This window comes from Biomphalaria glabrata, chromosome 7, assembly GCF_947242115.1.
Source record: "Biomphalaria glabrata chromosome 7, xgBioGlab47.1, whole genome shotgun sequence".
NCBI classification, from domain to species: Eukaryota; Metazoa; Mollusca; class Gastropoda; family Planorbidae; genus Biomphalaria; species Biomphalaria glabrata.
Genome location: NC_074717.1, coordinates 4,846,211 through 4,864,249, shown reverse-complemented (window position 1 = coordinate 4,864,249; position 18,039 = coordinate 4,846,211). Strand labels below are relative to the sequence as shown.

At 34.2% G+C, this 18,039-nt stretch overlaps 1 protein-coding gene across 2 annotated transcripts; it reads right to left on the bottom strand.

The window, feature by feature from the left end:
- Nucleotides 1-322: 322 nt before the first annotated feature.
- Nucleotides 323-17,702, bottom strand: LOC106068281 (alanine--tRNA ligase, cytoplasmic-like). Of its 2 annotated transcripts, none has more exons than XM_056037033.1 (23): nt 17,574-17,702; nt 15,951-16,127; nt 14,700-14,888; nt 14,465-14,610; nt 13,946-14,137; nt 13,692-13,836; nt 12,427-12,572; nt 11,825-11,933; nt 11,005-11,043; nt 10,595-10,706; nt 10,357-10,481; nt 9,803-9,947; nt 9,418-9,587; nt 8,098-8,211; nt 7,010-7,147; nt 6,477-6,617; nt 5,860-5,972; nt 5,007-5,115; nt 3,851-3,976; nt 3,159-3,278; nt 2,741-2,827; nt 2,381-2,494; nt 323-1,179 (listed from the first exon to the last, which is right to left on the bottom strand). In XM_056037033.1, exons 2-23 carry the CDS (start codon nt 16,083-16,085, stop codon nt 1,006-1,008), a joined length of 2,889 nt encoding a protein of 962 aa, XP_055893008.1. In that variant the 5' UTR covers nt 16,086-16,127; nt 17,574-17,702; the 3' UTR covers nt 323-1,005. The 2 variants fall into 2 exon arrangements, with proteins under 2 accessions (XP_055893008.1, XP_055893007.1); XM_056037032.1 differs by lacking the exon at nt 17,574-17,702 and adding an exon at nt 17,100-17,249.
- Between the last annotated feature and the right edge of the window lie 337 nt (nt 17,703-18,039).

Sequence of the window (18,039 nt, the reverse complement as noted above, 5' to 3'; positions counted from 1 at the left end):
GTTCAGTTGTGTGTGTGTGATGATGATGAAGTTGTAAAAATTTTGTGGCCAATTTTTTTTTGAAAAATTTGAAATGCACTGCACACTGTTTTCTGTTCATTGCCTTAGAGAGCAATTTTAATGTTAAAAATGTGCCCACAAAAAAAACAACACCTATTTATAACAAGACATATTTAAAACAAATTTTCAAGCTTGTACACTACTCTGCTGGTGTAACATTTAGTCTTCAATAGTGTCAGTTTGTACTAGGTAAGCTTTCTAATCAACAATTATGCATGTAACTGCATGTTTATAATATAAAAAAAAACAACTATATCACAAAAACAATTCCAAACTTTTTATTACAGTGACACCCATGAATAGAAACCATAGTGTACATCAGTGTAACTTTATTTAGAAGCCAAAATACTTTGCAAACTCTGTTTCAAAGTAATAAAATAAAAGTTGACCTTAGCAATTTTAAATAAATCTGGATCAATAATAACAGACATGAAAAGAAATAGTCATAACACGAGTGAATATAACAATAAGTTAATATTTCATCTGTCATATAAGTTCGTGACCAAGGAAAAGAATGGGGTAGGGATAACATTACAATAATGCGGAACAAGAAATATATTGAAGTGGAGGCACTTAATCAGATGAGATGAGTCATCAAGTAAGCTAAGTAAGCTATGATGATGAAGTAAGTCATCAAGTAAGCTATGATTAATGTGATACAAGCTATTTCACTAATTATGAAAACATGACAAGAAATGGGCAAGTATTAAGTTGTCATAGAAACTACAATTGGCTACAATGTCTATGAGCTTTTAGAGATAAACCACTACTATAATTGTAATACATTAAACTGTCGTTGACCTGAGTTTGACAAGAATCTCTTGTAATTATATTAGTCACAACATAATTGGATACTATTAAACATAATTTGAGCTGTTTTCACTGCCTGGTGTCCCTTTCAATTCATTATCACCTGTAGTAGGTCTGACCTATATAACTAACACCTTAGGAAAGTTTCAATTGGGCAAATGCTGTGGCAACATTGAGTGCTTCTTGTAAACCTTTGATGTTGGTTCCAGTGGCCTGGGCAGCTAGATCCTTGCCTCCTCCCTTGCCATTGATGATGGGCACAACCTTATCTACCCATTCTTTGGCATTCAGACCTTTGCTGACAGTCTCCTGTAAACAAAAATTTAAAAAAAAATCACATTTTCATCATATGGTTACAAAGTGATAAGACCATATTTAGCGCTTAATAATGCTCAAATAAAAACACTTCACGTTGATGCTAAACTTCAAAAGCCAATTAGAGCTTTATTTGATACTGAGCTAGCCATTCAATTCAAATGTAGTCAACTTTTTTAATAATATAAAAAAGGCTTGTCTTCTAGTCAGAAATTTAATGAGGAGTGCAATATGTCACATGGCTAAGTAATCTCAGGTGCGACCAACATATTCTGCCAGATCAAGCACAGACAACAGACATAACCAGAGGCAATACAGTATTTTATATAATTCTAAACATTTCCATCAACATTTTCAAAGAAAAGAAAAGGGATGCAAAAAAAAAAAAAAAAGCTTGATCTTAAAAGAATGGACAAATAGAACAGATTTGCATGTAACACCAGAAGGAACACTGCAGAGCTTAACTCTCCACTTAACCAGACAAATAAACCAAAGTTGAGGGGCTCAGTACAAACCCTTGATCTGCACACTTGTTAGTTGATATCACTCCATTAGCTCCATTTGAATCCAATAAAGTTGTAATATGTCTAAATAATTTTCATTTTTTGTTAGTTTATATGCTAAGAAAGGTAATTATAGTCATTTTTTATATTATTTTGAACTATGGTGGACCATGGATCAATTAGGAAGTTGCCAAGTTGATTTGTTTAGTTTTTAGTTGTAAATAGTCTGAGTTTTTTTTTTTTAATCAAATTACAGCCTAGAATATCTTGACATGTATGTCACTCAATTTAAAAAAAAAAAGCTTTTAGAATTACTGAAGAATTTTTTTTTACAGATTTTTAGAAGGAAACCAAATCCAGGTGATTTTTCTTAAGATTTGTCCCTATTAACTACTTCCAAAGTCCTTGAAGATAATAAATGCTTATTGTGTATTGTCCTAAAAGGGCAACTAAAATAGACTTTTAGCATAAAGTTTTTTTAAATTCAATTTAAAACTTAAGTTTCTCTTTCTCTCATACCCATCAGTTAATATAGAGCATAAGATGTTTAGAAATCAACTTACATTGAGCTGTACTTAGTATCAGTTTTAAACTCAAGCATACTTTTAGCAGTGAAATAAAACTGCTAATTGGATTCTCTTAACAATTTTGACTTTCAATGACCAGACTCAGTCTTGTTCATGTTAACTCACCTTAGGCACACAACTCATGCACAAGATTTTATCTGCCTCCTCGTCAACTGTGAAGAACATCGCTGAGGTCAGTGGACTGGAGGCTTTGTACTGTTTCATGGCTGCATCCAAAGCCTGAGGAAAAAGATATGGTTCAATATCTACAACATTGATCTATCACTGTAAGAAACTATGTTTCCTTTGACAAACATAACATAAATATCAGTATCCAACATTTATCTATCACTCTATGAAAAGATGTTTCCTTTGACAAACAATATACATAAATGTCTGTTAAAGTCTACAAATACTAAAAACATACGAAGAGCAAACTTTTGTTAAAGTTCTGACAGATGCAAATTTCTCTTAAATAAAACCAACCTTGGCATTAGAACCAGCCTTAAACTCATGTACAATAAATGGCTGATTGGGATTTCCTTCTATCAATTTTTTAGTTTCTTCCACAACCTATACAAAATAGTTGAGTAACAGCCATTATATTAGGTGTCATTTGTAATGCTAGAACTAAAGAAAAATAACATACAAAAAAAGTATTTTCTCGTTACACCACAAACTTGAGCAAATATATCAAGAGTTTCAATTAAATATTTCGCCACATTGTAATAGGATATAACAGTACTAAATAACTTTTATGACAATGTTTGAAAAATATCATTTGATTAAATATACATAGAAATATGCCACATCTTAAACTTCAAACATATTACATTTGGTGGTTTTTGTCAATTATTTTAAAATGTACAAGTCGACATCCACAGAATCTAAATCAAAGTGTTACCTCATTTATAACTCCAGCTTTTCTTGCCTTGTCAATATCATCCATCTTTTTCTTCAGTACTTTAAGTTCACCTCTCAAAGCATCTCTCTTCCAGTAGGAGATACTAGACTGGGCTATTTCCTGGATTTATATAATAAACAGACATTAAGTGGTGGAGTTTTAAGAACATGTTAAGCAGAGTTTCCCACAAAACTTTTGACACACACAACTCTGCGAACACTCAGCTTGCAAACCAAAGAATCTCAATCTAGAATATTAAGGGTTTTTTTTGACCCCGTCTGACATTAGTTAGCGAATGTAAAAGGGGTTGGTTATCACGCTGGCCCCTTGACAACTTCATGAAGTGTTGGCCATAGAAAGAGATAAGCCATACAAACTAATCCTCAAATTTTACATAATTTCACTAAACCTGGCTATCAAATTATTTTTCCATAATGCAGCATAGAGACAGTCCTTTGCGAAGTAGCCATATTTTAATTTTTTCTACAATTTTGTTTTGTTTTTTAACACATTTCAGGGAATGGAAATTGAAATGTGAAACTTGCCTACACATGATTCATAATCTTTTAATACAGCCTCCTTGCTGCCATGTCACAACTTAAGTGTTAGAATTAGAGATTAAAAGCCATATGTTTCTATCACTAAACCACACCCATATTACCAATTCTCAGGCTATTATTAGGTCAACTCACCTCATCTAAAGTGATGATTTCTTTATTCAACTCCCTGTCTGTAAACTCTTGTGTCTTGCTATTATTCTCAATCTTCAACGTCAGTTCTTTCACATTTTTTTCAAACAGCTCTTGTTTATGTACAGCCTGCAACAAAATATAGTTCAGTGACATACTTCTCTAACATAGTTTTCAAACATAGTTCAGTGACAGGATGCTAAAATAAATATCTGGGTAATTCCAACATCCAAAAAGTTGGGGTATTATGAAAGTACATACTGGAAGCAGAACAGGGGTAGTGGTCATTTGGGCAAAGGACATTTTGTTTTAAACATTTTATATGCGTTTCATATGTTCATTTTATTTTGTATTTAAAAAAGAAGGATACACAATTTATGGTTTGTATGTGTGTTTGTGTTCAAAGATACACAATCTATGGTTTGTATGTTTGTTTGTGTTCAAAGATATTTTCTGTACAGAACTAGAGTCATTTTGTCCATAAGATTTGAGAAGTTTGTTGTGTGATAACAGTTATGTCACTAACATTAGGATGTGTGTTTGAAAAGATGGGAGGGTGGGGGGAGGGGTAATATTATCCACAAAAAGACAACAATGCTAATAGCATAACAATGCATTTTTTATTCACACAAAAAATGGTTTATTTAATTTATGGTATCTACAACAAAATAATATAAAGAGAACTCGCTGCCTATAATTTAGGAAGGAGGGGTGGAAGTATGTCAATTTTGTGGTTTTAGGAAGTAACGTGATGTATGTAGCCTAACCTACCTTACTTCACAATATGCATTCATGAAATAGTCAAGACCTTTAAAGAAACATTTTGAGATGGAGTGGGGTGAGGGCAGATGACAATGTATACTATATAGAATCTAGTAGAGTAGAGGTAACTTGCCCCTGGAATTATTAACAGAACATAATATCTGACTTGGAGTAACCCGTTGAAGTAGACCAGTGTTGACATGCTAACTGGCTGGACTAATATTAAAAAGCTTGATTTGTGAGTGTGTCTAGTTGTTAATGTTTGAATGAGTTATCAGCTGATTCACCATGATCTATATAAAAGCTGGTAGCTTTAATAATAAAATTAGTAGGTGTAAGTTGCTGAAAGAACAAACAAAATTTCTAGGACAGTATATACAGAGAAAGAAGTCCTTACTTTATGTGCTTCAGATCCAGTGACTGCTATAATTCTTCTGACACCTTTTGATATGGCTTCTTCTGTTACAATCACAAAGTCTCCTATATGCCCTGACTTTTTTAAATGTCTGCAGATAATGTTTGAGATAAATGATACATGGTAGAATTCAATGTGAATTACTTGTTTGTATGAAATTAGCAGAAAAAACAAGCTGAATATCTTCCAGCTCTGAAGCTTAAAGCAGATTTTAAAAATAAGAAGGCAAGATAAAATAACCAATGAGGAAGTGCTATGAAGAGCAGAGAGCCAGGACATCCATCCAGCAGACGCCTTGGCTGGCTTGGTCATGTGAATGCCACAAAATCAACTTTCACAAGACGTTCTGTATGGTGATCTAATAGAAGGCAGGAGAGCCGCAGGTTGCCCACCTTTCTTCTTCTTCTAGCCAGCTTTTTGCTGCTGAGCTGTGAGCTCTTTTGCCCACCTTTAAGGTATACTGATGTATGCAAACGTGACATGAAGTTATTCAAAATCGACACTAACACTTGAGTAAATGAGGCACTGGATAGATCCACATGGAGAGTAAGCATGAAGAAAGGGTCCTGGACTGCAGGTGGAATAAACACCAGACGTAGAAAGAGGGTGAGAGAGTGAAAGTGCAACAGCGCCTGGCGATTTTAGATGCCAAATCAGTGATCGCAGCTGTGTATCAAGGATTGGCCTCTTCATTCACATGAGAAGATGCAAAGGGAAAAGATCATCCCTTGAGACGTAAAATGCCACAGGTCATAAATGAAATTAGTACACCTAAAAATGTAATTATCTCAAAATTAGCAGAACTAAAGATGTAATTATCTGAAGTGAAACTTACGTGCCACCACAAAACTCGACAGTTGTAATGTTTCCGCCAGGACCATTGGGATCAGACTCCAAGTCCTCTACAGGGATACCGATGGAGACAACTCTGACTGGGTCTGGATAAACCTGAAGAACAAATGCAAAATGTTTTGAAAGGCCTGTAACAAGTTAATTTAGGGTAGTATCTTAAGTTTGTAGAACCTAGCAAAGCAACATTCAACTATGTATTAATGAAATCTTGTTTTGTATTTTATTCTAATAAATTATAAAATAAAGCCTTAAACTGTTACATTTATATGTAGAAATATTTCAAGTCTTGTTTTTTGTTTTGAAAAGTTTTTCTGGGGTTAATCAAATACAACTTTTTTAACAGGGCCAGTAATATCAGTAGTTAGAAGTGTAACACATCCCTTATTTGACAACACTTTTTAATTAAATTAAACGTTCAGTTTTAAATAATCCTCCATATTTAAAAGTTAATTTGTTTAAACATGCTTGTGTTTACTAAAGCCTTAGTCTTTGTAAACATTTTCAAACAGATGCTCTAGAAAAAAAAATAGACTAAATTCCAAAACTAGACTAGATATAGAGACAGAAGATATAAAGAAAGATATTCTTCAGAGTTCTAACCTCATCAAAGACTGCACGCAGACCTTGAATGGTTTTAGCAACAGCAAGTGGAGTCTCCCTGGCATAGACCACTTCATTCTTTGCGACTATGTTCTTGACAATTTCTTCTGCAGTTTTCACTTCTTGTACAGTCATGGCACCCTGAAAGAAACAAATCATTAGTAAGTCTATAACTCATTAGTAGTAAGTCTGTCTGTTTGAAATTTTGGAATAGAACACATGAAAATAGCACTGGATTGGATAGATTTGAAGAATTCAAAGATTCAAGGAACATAAAAGTTAAAGAATATATAAGATTCAAGAACATCTAATCAGCCATGAAAGCTAAAAAGCTAAGTTATGATAGGGATTTCTCCTTGCTTCTTGCTTGGCTGTTTGGGAATACAAGTTGATATTAAAAATAAAATGTAAAAAAACAATAATTTCTTTTAGCCAGAAAACTGTAAACTAAACTAAAAAATCATTCAAAGGCATACAATAATTTTTACAAATAAATTAATGCTTATAGTCCAGATAGTCCAAAGAAGACTTACTTTAGCAGAAAAATCAAATCTCAGCCTGTCTGGTGCAACCAACGAGCCCTTCTGATCAGTCTCTTTCAGGACATCCCTCAATGCAAAGTTGAGTACGTGAGTAGCAGTGTGGTTCTTCATAATGGCACACCTACGAGGCTGTGAACACATAACATAAGGCAATAATATATACAACCTGGTGGTTTGACACAATTCTATTTACCATGTCTATTGTGGGGCTTGGTGTTAAAGTATCAGTACTTGGTCACCGAACCGAGGGGTCTAGAGGTCAAATCTCACAGCAGATTGAGATTTTGAACTTCTGGGTTTTTTAGAGCGTTCCTCCATTGGGTAGTTGACATATGTCGGGGAAGTAAAAGTAGTGGCCCTTGTGCTGGTCACATGACACCTTCCTTTACCATCGGCCACAGAAATAGATGAGATTTACATTATCTGCCCTGGAGATCAAAAGGTCTGAAAGGGGTACCTTTTTTATTGCAGACATGATATTCTGATGAGAAGGAAATTATTGCACAGTACATTTTTTCAATAACTTATTTTACATTATTCAAACAATAATTCACAATCTCAAACTGTTAACACTTGTAAACTAAGTAAAGCTAAACTCAACAGAATGTACTTCTTACTGGACCTACAAGTCTTACAATACAAACTTCACACCAAAAATGTAGCTCTAAGCAACCAATAAAATGGGGCATAATGGCTGAGTGGTAAAGCACTTGGCATCCAAACCAAGGAGTCTTGAGTTTGAATTTCAGTGAAGGCTGGGACTTTTTTATTTCAGGATTTTTGGGACGCCCCTGAGTCCACCCAGCTCTAATGGATACTGACTTAACTGATAGCCACATGACATCCTTGTTAACCATTAGCCAAAGTAACAGATGATCTTTATACCATTTGGCTTACAGATTGCAATGTATGAAAAGGGTGCTTTACTTTTACTAACTATCAAGCAATAAATGGTCAAAATGAATGTAAAACGTAATTATGATTTACATATATTACTTTCAACAGCTTTAAGTAGAATAGTTAAAATATTATGCAAAAAAAACCAACACATTTAAAAAGTCCCCATATTGAAGACTAACCTCATCAATCAAAAGGCGTACTGTGTCTCCTACTTTGAAGACACCTTCCACTGAGCCAATGTGTAGCACATAACCACCACGCAACTGCACATTCTTAACTCTGAATTCATCATCCTGAAATACGCAGGACAGAACAGTTTAAACATCTACCGCTGAAATGAGATCCTGTGCATGTTATTATTGACACAATGCAGATGTTAGCTCAACAGAGAATGTTAGAGTTTAATCCAATGTTGAGTTCAGGAAAATAACATCCTCTTCACTATATAAAACTTTTGAACAGCCAGGTTTTAAAAAGAGTTCACTGGTAGTTGTAAACAATGGGCCACATTCTATTTATTTATAATTGTATTTATTACATATAATAAACAACATTTCTTTCATATCTAAATCACACTTTGCAAGGAATGTTTAGTTAAGTATTCACACCCCAATTTCAACTAATTGTAAATGTAAATGAATTTGGAAATATTTAGCTCAGCAGCTTCATAAGAAAAGCAAAAACTCAATAATCCATATTATGAATTGAGTTGAGTTTAGGGCCCAATTTTGGCCATGTCGTGCCCGTAATCCTTCAAGGATTACTCTCCTTTACAAGAGCTAAATTCCATACAGTTAAATCATTAAAAACAAGGTCTATTCACAGTTATAATAGTAAAGGTAGTAAAAATTAAATAATAAGTAAAAATCTTATGTAAATATTATAGGGTCACAATGTCACAAATCAGATCTTGGTAATGTTCTCAATGGGTAAAACTAAATAAAGTGTACAATTAAGAAACATAAGCACAAACCTCCAGCTGTTAAACTAGCAGCTAACAATGTAAGCCAGATGTTAACCATTGTAAGCTGATTATGCTAAACTCACTCACGTGACATGAAGCTATTCAAAATCGACACTAACACTTGCGAAAAAGAGGCACTGGATAGATCCACATGGAGAGTAAGCATGAAGAAAGGGTCCTGGATTGCAGGTGGAATACAGACGTAGAAAGAAGGGTGAGAAAGTGAAAGTGCAACAGCGTCTGGCAATTTTAGATGCCAAACCAGTGACTGCAGCTGTGTATCAAGGATTGGCCTCTTCATTCACATGAGAAGATGCAAAGGGAAAAGATCATCCCTTGAGACGTAAAATGCCACAGGTCATAAAGGAAATTAGCAGAACTTAAAAGTTTAGGCTAAACTCACCAGAATCTACTAGCCACTGTAGCTACAAGTTTAACAATACAGACTTCGCACCATACTAACAGTTAGGCCTATAAACCAAATGTCAACAAGCTGGTCATAAACTGGGTAAAGCAAACAAATGTTTTAACACACCTCACCACCATCCTTAACGATGAAACCTTCATCGTAAGTTTGTCCACCCTGCTCAGAGTAAAAACTGGTCTGATCTAGCAAGATGCCACATTCCTGGCCAGAGGTAACTGTTTCAACAAACTGTTTGTTGTACCTTAAACCAATGATCTTGGCTGTTGTGGGTTCAAATTCTGAAAAGCAAAAAGTAAACACAAAATAAGTAAAACAAAAAAAATGTAAAACAGAACAGTATGTAAGCAAAGACACTGGAGTTAGATTATTAAAAAGACGTCCTGAAAATGCCCAGCCTTCACCAAGACTTGAACTAAAGAAACTGATTAAATCATTAACTTAACTTATTGCATTAGTCTAACATGATGATGCGAAGTTTTTAAAAAGTATTTACTGTAATCTCCTTTCTCATCAGCATCGTAAGCATATTTTCTGAGATCATCTGTGGGTAGTACACCTCTGTCTTTCAGCTCTGTCAGGGAATGTACATCTAAGGAAATAAGATCTTCTTTCACGCCAGTTGTGCTTTGGGACATCAGCTGCAGAGTTGAACGACCATTCATCAAACTACTAATGTGTCAGGAAAAATGGCTATTTAAAGGAATATAATCTGAACAGCCTGGCTACAAATAGATGAAATCTTTTGTTTTTCTAAAATGTTTAGGATGATAATTACCTCCTGGCCCAAACATGCAACAAGGGCAACAAAAAATGGACCATAAGAATTTCCAAAGACTGACTTAGCATAATCTCTCATTGTTTGTACAATTACACAACATAAATGCAGATTTTCTAATTGTAGAATCAGTACACAAGTAGTTAAACTGAAAACTAGAATTATCATGACACTGTTTAACAGAGACAGTACAATGGCAAGGTGTTTGAAGATGATAAATGAATAACTAAAATATAATACAAGTTTCAAATTGAACAACTGTGTGTACTTACAAGGGAATGGGCTTTGGCTTCTTCAAAAGCTGGCATGTCTATATTCATTCCCTTTTCTTCCACCATCAACAAAGTGAGATCCACTGGGAATCCATAAGTATCATAAAGCCTCCATGCTATATCACCTGTTTGGGTAAAAAGCAAAGAAATGTTACAGACTCTTGACCTTTATGTCTTCAGCCTGAAGCGCACAGAAAAAAGCTTAAGGATCAAATTGAAAATATAACTGGCACTCTACCTGGCAATGTTTTTGTGTCTCCCATCTTCTTGATGCTTCGCTCCAACAATCTGTGTCCTCGTGACAATGTCTTCAGAAACTGAGCCTCCTCTTCATTGATGATTTCTTTCACCTTCATACAGTGAAAATATGTTAATGTGATCACATAAACCAGTTCTTATGCAAGGGCAATAGGCCTAGTAATTTCTCATGATTTCCCTTAGCTTACTTTAATTCTTTTTTTTTAACATCCAGCTAGAGAGTAATGGTATTTACAGCTTAAAGGTTTGTTTAAAACTATGTATTATTTTCACCCACCACTTGTGACATCATTTATCAATTTAAAAAAAAATAATATAAATAAAATATAATAATATAATAAAAAATATGTATTAGAAAAAGGTATAAGTGTTCTTGAGAGGTAAACTTACAGTTTCTGGATCTTTTTTCACTTCTGGGAAAGCATCGCCCTAAAGGGAAACATGTATAAAGTTAATGTAACACACATATGAGCTACTAACATCTAGCCTCATAAAAGCTGTTAACATACATAACATTTCAGTTTTAGGAAAGGTGGGCAAGAGTTTAGATAAAGAGGGACAATCAGAAAGATTGACATTTGACAAGACTAATGGACTTGAGAGAGAGGAGCCAAGATGGATTAAATTAAGGATTGTCAAAATGAAATAGATTTCTACTCAACAGCTTACTGTTCCTACTGTATAGGCTTAATTAATACAACAATTATTTTCCTGTCTTCTTTATATACATAAATTTAATTATTATTTGTGTTATGTTTTTTCCACTTTAATTGCTTTCGTTTTGTTTTTATGCTTTTGTTAATTGAACAGAGAGGGAAAATTCAAGTCAATTGTGTATGCAGTTCTTTAAAACCCTATTCTGTGAGATCTGCTAGGGCCAAAATAAGCCATCAAGAAATATTTTGTTCAATTTTTTTCCAAACCACACCATAAATGTTTGCTTCCAATGCATTAGCCCATTTTGATGCTTCTGATTAAGTCTCAGGTTATTGGTCGTTTATCACACTCTAAAAGTATTGTTATAGTGTACTTGAGGTGTTTCAGACTTAAAATTGTTATATCATAATTTAGGTGTTTCAAACTTAAATGTGTTTCCATGAAGTTCTAGTCTGGCTGTTGTTTAATAATAACCAAGTACAAAAAAGTTCAACTCCCATATATTCTAAAATAAACAGTCTTTGAGCTAAATCTATTTCATTCATCTACTCACCAGTAACTGAACAACAGTATCTACTAACGATGAGAACATGCCAGGCTTGGCATTCAGTTTCTCTGTTGCGTACCTCACAGCACGTCTCAAGATTCTTCTCAGGACATAGCTGCAAGAGAAATGAAAGTATAGGATTTAACATTGTCTTACTCTCCACTAGGGAAGCTATATTGACTTGTGTATAATAATAATAATAATAATAATCTTTATTATCCGTATGGAAATTTGTCTTACAATTTGTGCATTACACCAAACAAAAAACATTATAACTATAAGAAACCAAAGTGTACATTCACACCAGACTCACTCATAATTTACATGAGCGAATTTTGTGAAGGAGCAACAAGAACTATCGGATTGAAAATGTGTGTGTGTTGATAGTCAAGAAAGGAAAGATAATTAATTTAAAACTATTTTATTTTGGCATTTAAAAAAAATTCTTCACTAATCAATGACTCAATTTAGATGAATGTACTAATATTTCGATGGAACAGTCTGTGCCGAGGAAAAATAATAGTAGTAATATTATTTTATACAATCCTTTGTAGTGGTAAACTAATACTAAGTGTAGATTTTTTTTAAAGTCAGCACCACTGACATACCCTCTGCCACTGTTGTCTGGTCTGCCGCCATCAGCTAATGTGATGGTCAATGTTCTGGCATGGTCAGCTAGCACTCTGTAGGCCATGTCAATGCCGTCAGTGTCCTCTGCTCCTACACGTCCCTGGTAGGGCCTGGCTCCTGTTGCCTAAAACGACACAAATGAAATTCTAAAAGAGTGCTACTATTTGGTCTGCATCAGTATTACCTAGATAGCAGTCTATACCAATTTACCAGACAGTCAGCAAGAAAACTTTAATTTTCCTGTACCACTCAAACTACTTAATGGATAAGTATTAGTAATATGCTGGTCATAACTTAATAGTGTAATATGCTGGTAATAACTTAATTGTGTAATATGCTAGTCATAACTTATTAGTGTAATATGCTAGTCATAACTTAATTGTGTAATATGCCAGTCATAAATTAATTGTGTATTATGCTGGTCATAAATTAATTGTGTAATATGCCAGTCATAACTTAATTGTGCAATATGCTGGTCATAAATTAATTGTGTATTATGCTGGTCATAAATTAATTGTGTAATATGCCAGTCATAACTTAATTGTGTAATATGCCAGTCATAACTTAATTGTGTAATATGCTGGTCATAAATTAATTGTGTAATATGCCAGTCATAACTTAATTGTGTAATATGCTGGTCATAACTTAATTGTGCAATATGCTGGTCATAAATTAATTGTGTATTATGCTGGTCATAAATTAATTGTGTAATATGCCAGTCATAACTTAATTGTGTAATATGCTAGTCATAACTTAATTGTGTAGTATGCTGGTCATAAATTAATTGTGTAATATGCCAGTCATAACTTAATTGTGTAATATGCTGGTCATAACTTAATTGTGCAATATGCTGGTCATAAATTAATTGTGTATAATGCTGGTCATAAATTAATTGTGTAATATGCTAGTCATAACTTAATTGTGTAATATGCTAGTCATAACTTAATTGTGTAATATGCTGGTCATAAATTAATTGTGTAATATGCCAGTCATAACTTAATTGTGTAATATGCTGGTCATAACTTAATTGTGCAATATGCTGGTCGTAACTTAAGTGTTATATGCTGGTCATAACTTATCCAAATATTTTGCTTCAACTTGGAAAGCAATGGAGGTTGGTAGTCATGCTGCTCTTAAAACACTTATGTCCCAACGTGCCTATGCACTCTTAAAGTCTCGACAATAACTATATTTACTTGAATATTTCTATTTAGCTTTCCATACATTAGCTCTAATTAATTACCTGCTCAATGGCTCGGAAAATTGGCTGGAACAAGTCAGTGTCATAGTTAGATCTCTTGTTCTGTACCACAGACACCATTCTCTCAAAACCCATACCACAGTCAATATGTTTGCGAGGCAGTAACTTTAATGAGCCGTCAGTCTCTCTAGAACGACAGGTTTAGAAAAACATTTAAGAAAATTCAACTCTCAAATCTCTAGAGATTTCTTACATTATACAATATGAAAAACTTAAAAAAACCTATCAGGCATCACCTGTTGTACTGGATGAACACAAGATTCCAGATCTCCAGCACATCAGGGTCATCCATGTTGACTTTGTCTTTGGCATTACGCCCACCGATTCGATCAAAATGGATTTCTGAGCAAGGTCCACAGGGTCCAGTCTCACCCATCTCCCAGAAATTATCTTTCATGCCAAATGGCAAAATTTTTTCTGGATCAACTCTAATAACATAAATAATCAAATGTTTTTTGTTGATTTGTACATTCCAAAAAGTAAAGAATGTAGAAATTTTAATTTTGTAGGAAATAATTAATAAAGCTTCTAAAAAAAAATCAAATGGTGGAAAAAATATACAAATATAAAGAATTAAGGATGTCAGTAGACCAATTTTTAAGATTTAAAAAAAGGAGAAGAAATCAATTTCAAATACTTTGAATAGACTTTTTTTACATAAATATTTTATGGTTCCTCAAAGTTTTTAAACATTTATGTTTGCCAATAGTTTATAAGTTGTCAACCCTATCAGCAATATTTAACGTAGAATTTACCCAAGGCGAGTCCAGATGTCCCTAGCTTCATTATCAGGTTCAAGGCCTGCAGACGGGTTGCCACCAAAGTAGGTCACATACAGTCTCGACTTGTCCAACTGTAGCCTATCCACTAAATACTCATAGGCCCAGGTGCAGACTTCTTTCTATGGAAAGAGGTGGTCAGGTTTCAGTGTAAGTGAAAACATGTACATCAGAAGAGATGTTTTCCAAAAAGAAATGATTATGGTATTACCTTGTAATAATCTCCGAATGACCAGTTGCCCAACATTTCAAAGAAAGTATGATGGTAGACATCTTTGCCCACATCATCTAAATCGTTGTGCTTTCCACCAGCACGGACACATTTCTGGGTGTTGACTACTCTGACGTATTTACCCATGTCGCTGTTGGGGTCAGCAATGCCCAGGAAAATGGGTTTAAACTGTAAAAAGAAATAAAAAGGCAAGTTTTGAAAAGATTTGAAAACAAAGAATTATCAAAAGACTTCAGCTGACATGAGTTAAAACCAACTAGATATTCTAGTGGAGGTGCAGTGGCTGAGTGGTAAATCACTTGGCTTCCAAAATGAGGGGTCCCGGGTTCAAATCATGGTGAAGACTGGGATTTTTTATTTCAGGCGGTTGGTCCCTGTGTTGGCTGCTAGGCACCCTCATTAATCGCTTTACATCTTCTGCCCCATAGATTGCAAGGTCTGAACAAGAAACTTTTAATTTTTTTTACAAGCTAGTTGTATGGTAGAGTTCCAATCAATTGTTTCATGTTTGCCTCAGGATTGCGGCAAGAATTTGAGAGCAATCCTTAGTTTACTATTTCAATAGACTTTTGATCAAACAATACCTTCTTATGCTCGTGATTGAAATATATACTTGATATTTTTCACTATCACATCAGGGGAGAAACCTAATCTAGCTTTAGAGCCATAACTAGAAACTCTGCAAATTAATTTTTAGGACAGTCAAAAGACCAAACCAGACTCTAATCTGGAAGTACTTTAACTCACTGGAGCTTTAATTTACAATTTTAGTATTTTATTTTAATTGCTTTAATATAACGCATCTATCATGCTTAAATAGCATGCTCAGTGCACTATGGTCCAATCTCTTTTGTGGACCAGTGGGAGAAAGAGATATCTAGCAGAAGGTTTCCGTGCTGCCTATTGCAAACACCATCCATCCATCCCAGGGGTGCTACAGCCCATGGAGGGCTCTGGCCTGCTTCAACACATCCTTCCATTCAGATCTCTCCTGGGCCTTTCGTCTCCACGCCATAACCCCAAGTTGTTGCAGATCTGCTTCTACATCATCAATCCGCTCAGCAAACACAACTCTGCCACACATCCCACATTATAGTAGTAAGAAAAAATATTTTTAAAAAAATTATTTTTTTTTACTTGAGTGAATTTTACTGACAGTAATTCAACAAATACATTTCAATAAGACTCTCTAGCTGCAATGAACATAAAACTATCCTGTATCTCAGTTACCTGGTTCATCCCAGCGTTAGCAAAAAGTAATGTGGGGTCGTCCAGTGGTATGGTGGACGATGAGTGGACATACTTGTGCTCCTTCTCTTTGAAGAAATCAATGAAGCTGTCTCGCACCTCATTTGCATTCATCATTTTGATGTGAACTTAGGATTTTCAATTTCAATAACTCCTGGTCTAAAAACAAAACATAAAATGATGGTGTAATTAAGGCTGGTATAAAAATGACTGAGAAATACATGATTTTTTTTTTAATAATTATTTTAGTGTTTAAGATGGCTGCCTTGTCATGTGGTATGTACTCTGGACTGTAATCTCTATGGTCAGTATGGTCCCTGGCTGACTCAGGGAACCTATTCAATGCTCTAATAGCACTAGGAAAGAAGGAGCAGTTGTACAAATTTGTCCTAGTATATGGAACAAAGAATGTGCCTTTACCTTTGTATCTTTCTGAGTATTTTATTAGGTTTTGTTGTTTGTATTTGAAGATTATGGTTTAATAATTTTTTAATGTAAAATTGGTACTACTTTACTTTTAAGTCTTCTATCCTGAAGGTTTCTAAATTTAGTGACTTTACTAAAGAGGTGTTACTGTAATATATATAATTATATAATTTATATATATATATTCTGTATCATATATGATTGAAATTATTCCATTACTGTTAAGAACAATAATATATATATAATGTTCAAAGCATGCACAGAGTAAAGATACTGGTACCAATATTATAATCCAATATTTTATGTCCATAAAGACAGTAACGGTAGAAGATTTTTTACTAAAAATAAGTAAAAATATGTTCAATATTGTCAAAGTTAGGCCTTTTTATCTATTTGACTAAATACATTACTTGTGCATATATGCATCTGTAAAAAAAAATTAATTAATTTGATCTCTAGATCTAAATATCTGGAAACTAGAAAGTATATAATTAGTATAATTTTCTATGTGTATGTTCTGGGATATGGATCTAGATTAAGTATACTATATATTATATATATAATATATAGATAATAGAGTCTAGTATCTAGATTATAGAATAGACCTCGATCTAGATTCTAGATAGTAAGCTTTGATACATGCCAGCATTTCTTTAAAAATTAAAAGGGGTTAGTCAGTATCATCATAGACACACATAGACTTACATACAGTAGTAGTAGAATAGATAGATTAGATCGACTATCTGAGTATCTCATGAGTTGAGTCTGGTTCTGAGAATGACTACATTCACTATTAAGTCTATTTATATAATGATTAATAATACTTTTATTTCCTGTTCTCAGTCTTAGTCCCCCACACAGATAGACCCCTAGAGTGTAGATCTCTCTCTATATATATCCTATTCAAAGCCCAATAAACCCCAAAAAAAACACAAATTGAAATAGCTGTGCAACGCCTGCTATCAGTAAGATTGGTCATTTCAGTCATTTGTCTGGTGATGCAAGAGAGGTGTAAATGATCAGATTCACTTGATTCAGAAGTAAACTTAATGTAACTTGGTGTGGAAAAAAAAAAAGACAAATAAGAATGTAGATTTAATCAAATGCAACATTTATTGTGTTGTGCAATATGTTTACAGTTCTAGACAACAGATCTCTAGATCTGGTGTCGTTGTTTACCATGAACGCTTGAAAGGCTGGTTGGTTATTGAACAACGTAATCCTTATTTTAGTCCAGCAATAACAACAACAACGTGTGCTGCCGGGTTTATTTGACGTTTACGGTGTCGCGTTAAGAAAACGACCCGCTATTTGTTGTGCAGTTCAGCACTACAGAAATGACCATACTGGTTTTAACCGCTTTTAAGTTTTTCTACGAAAAACAGGATTACCGTTTTTATTTGAACATATCAAGATACCTGGATCTAAACTCTTGATCTAGATTATTTCTTTTACATCTATGCAGGCCCTTTGATGGGGAGAGGGATAGCTGGCCCCGGGAAAATGAGTTTGGGGAATAAAATGGGGGCGGGGAAGGATTTCCAAACCGACCAAGACCTCAGCAACCCATTTGCCTTTAAATCTTTGTACGTACCCCCCCCCCCCCCCTAGCTTCAGACAACCGGTATAATCACATTAATATGTG

Coding starts and splice junctions, on each gene's coding strand:
- LOC106068281 (XM_056037033.1), bottom strand. CDS start 16,085: ATGATGAATGCAAATGAGGTGCGAGACAGCTTCATTGATTTCTTCAAA. Junction 9,948..10,356: donor AAGCCAAAGCCCATTCCCTT/GTAAGTACACAC, acceptor TCAACTCTGCAG/CTGATGTCCCAAAGCACAAC. Junction 7,148..8,097: donor TACGCCTTTTGATTGATGAG/GTTAGTCTTCAA, acceptor ATGTGTTCACAG/CCTCGTAGGTGTGCCATTAT.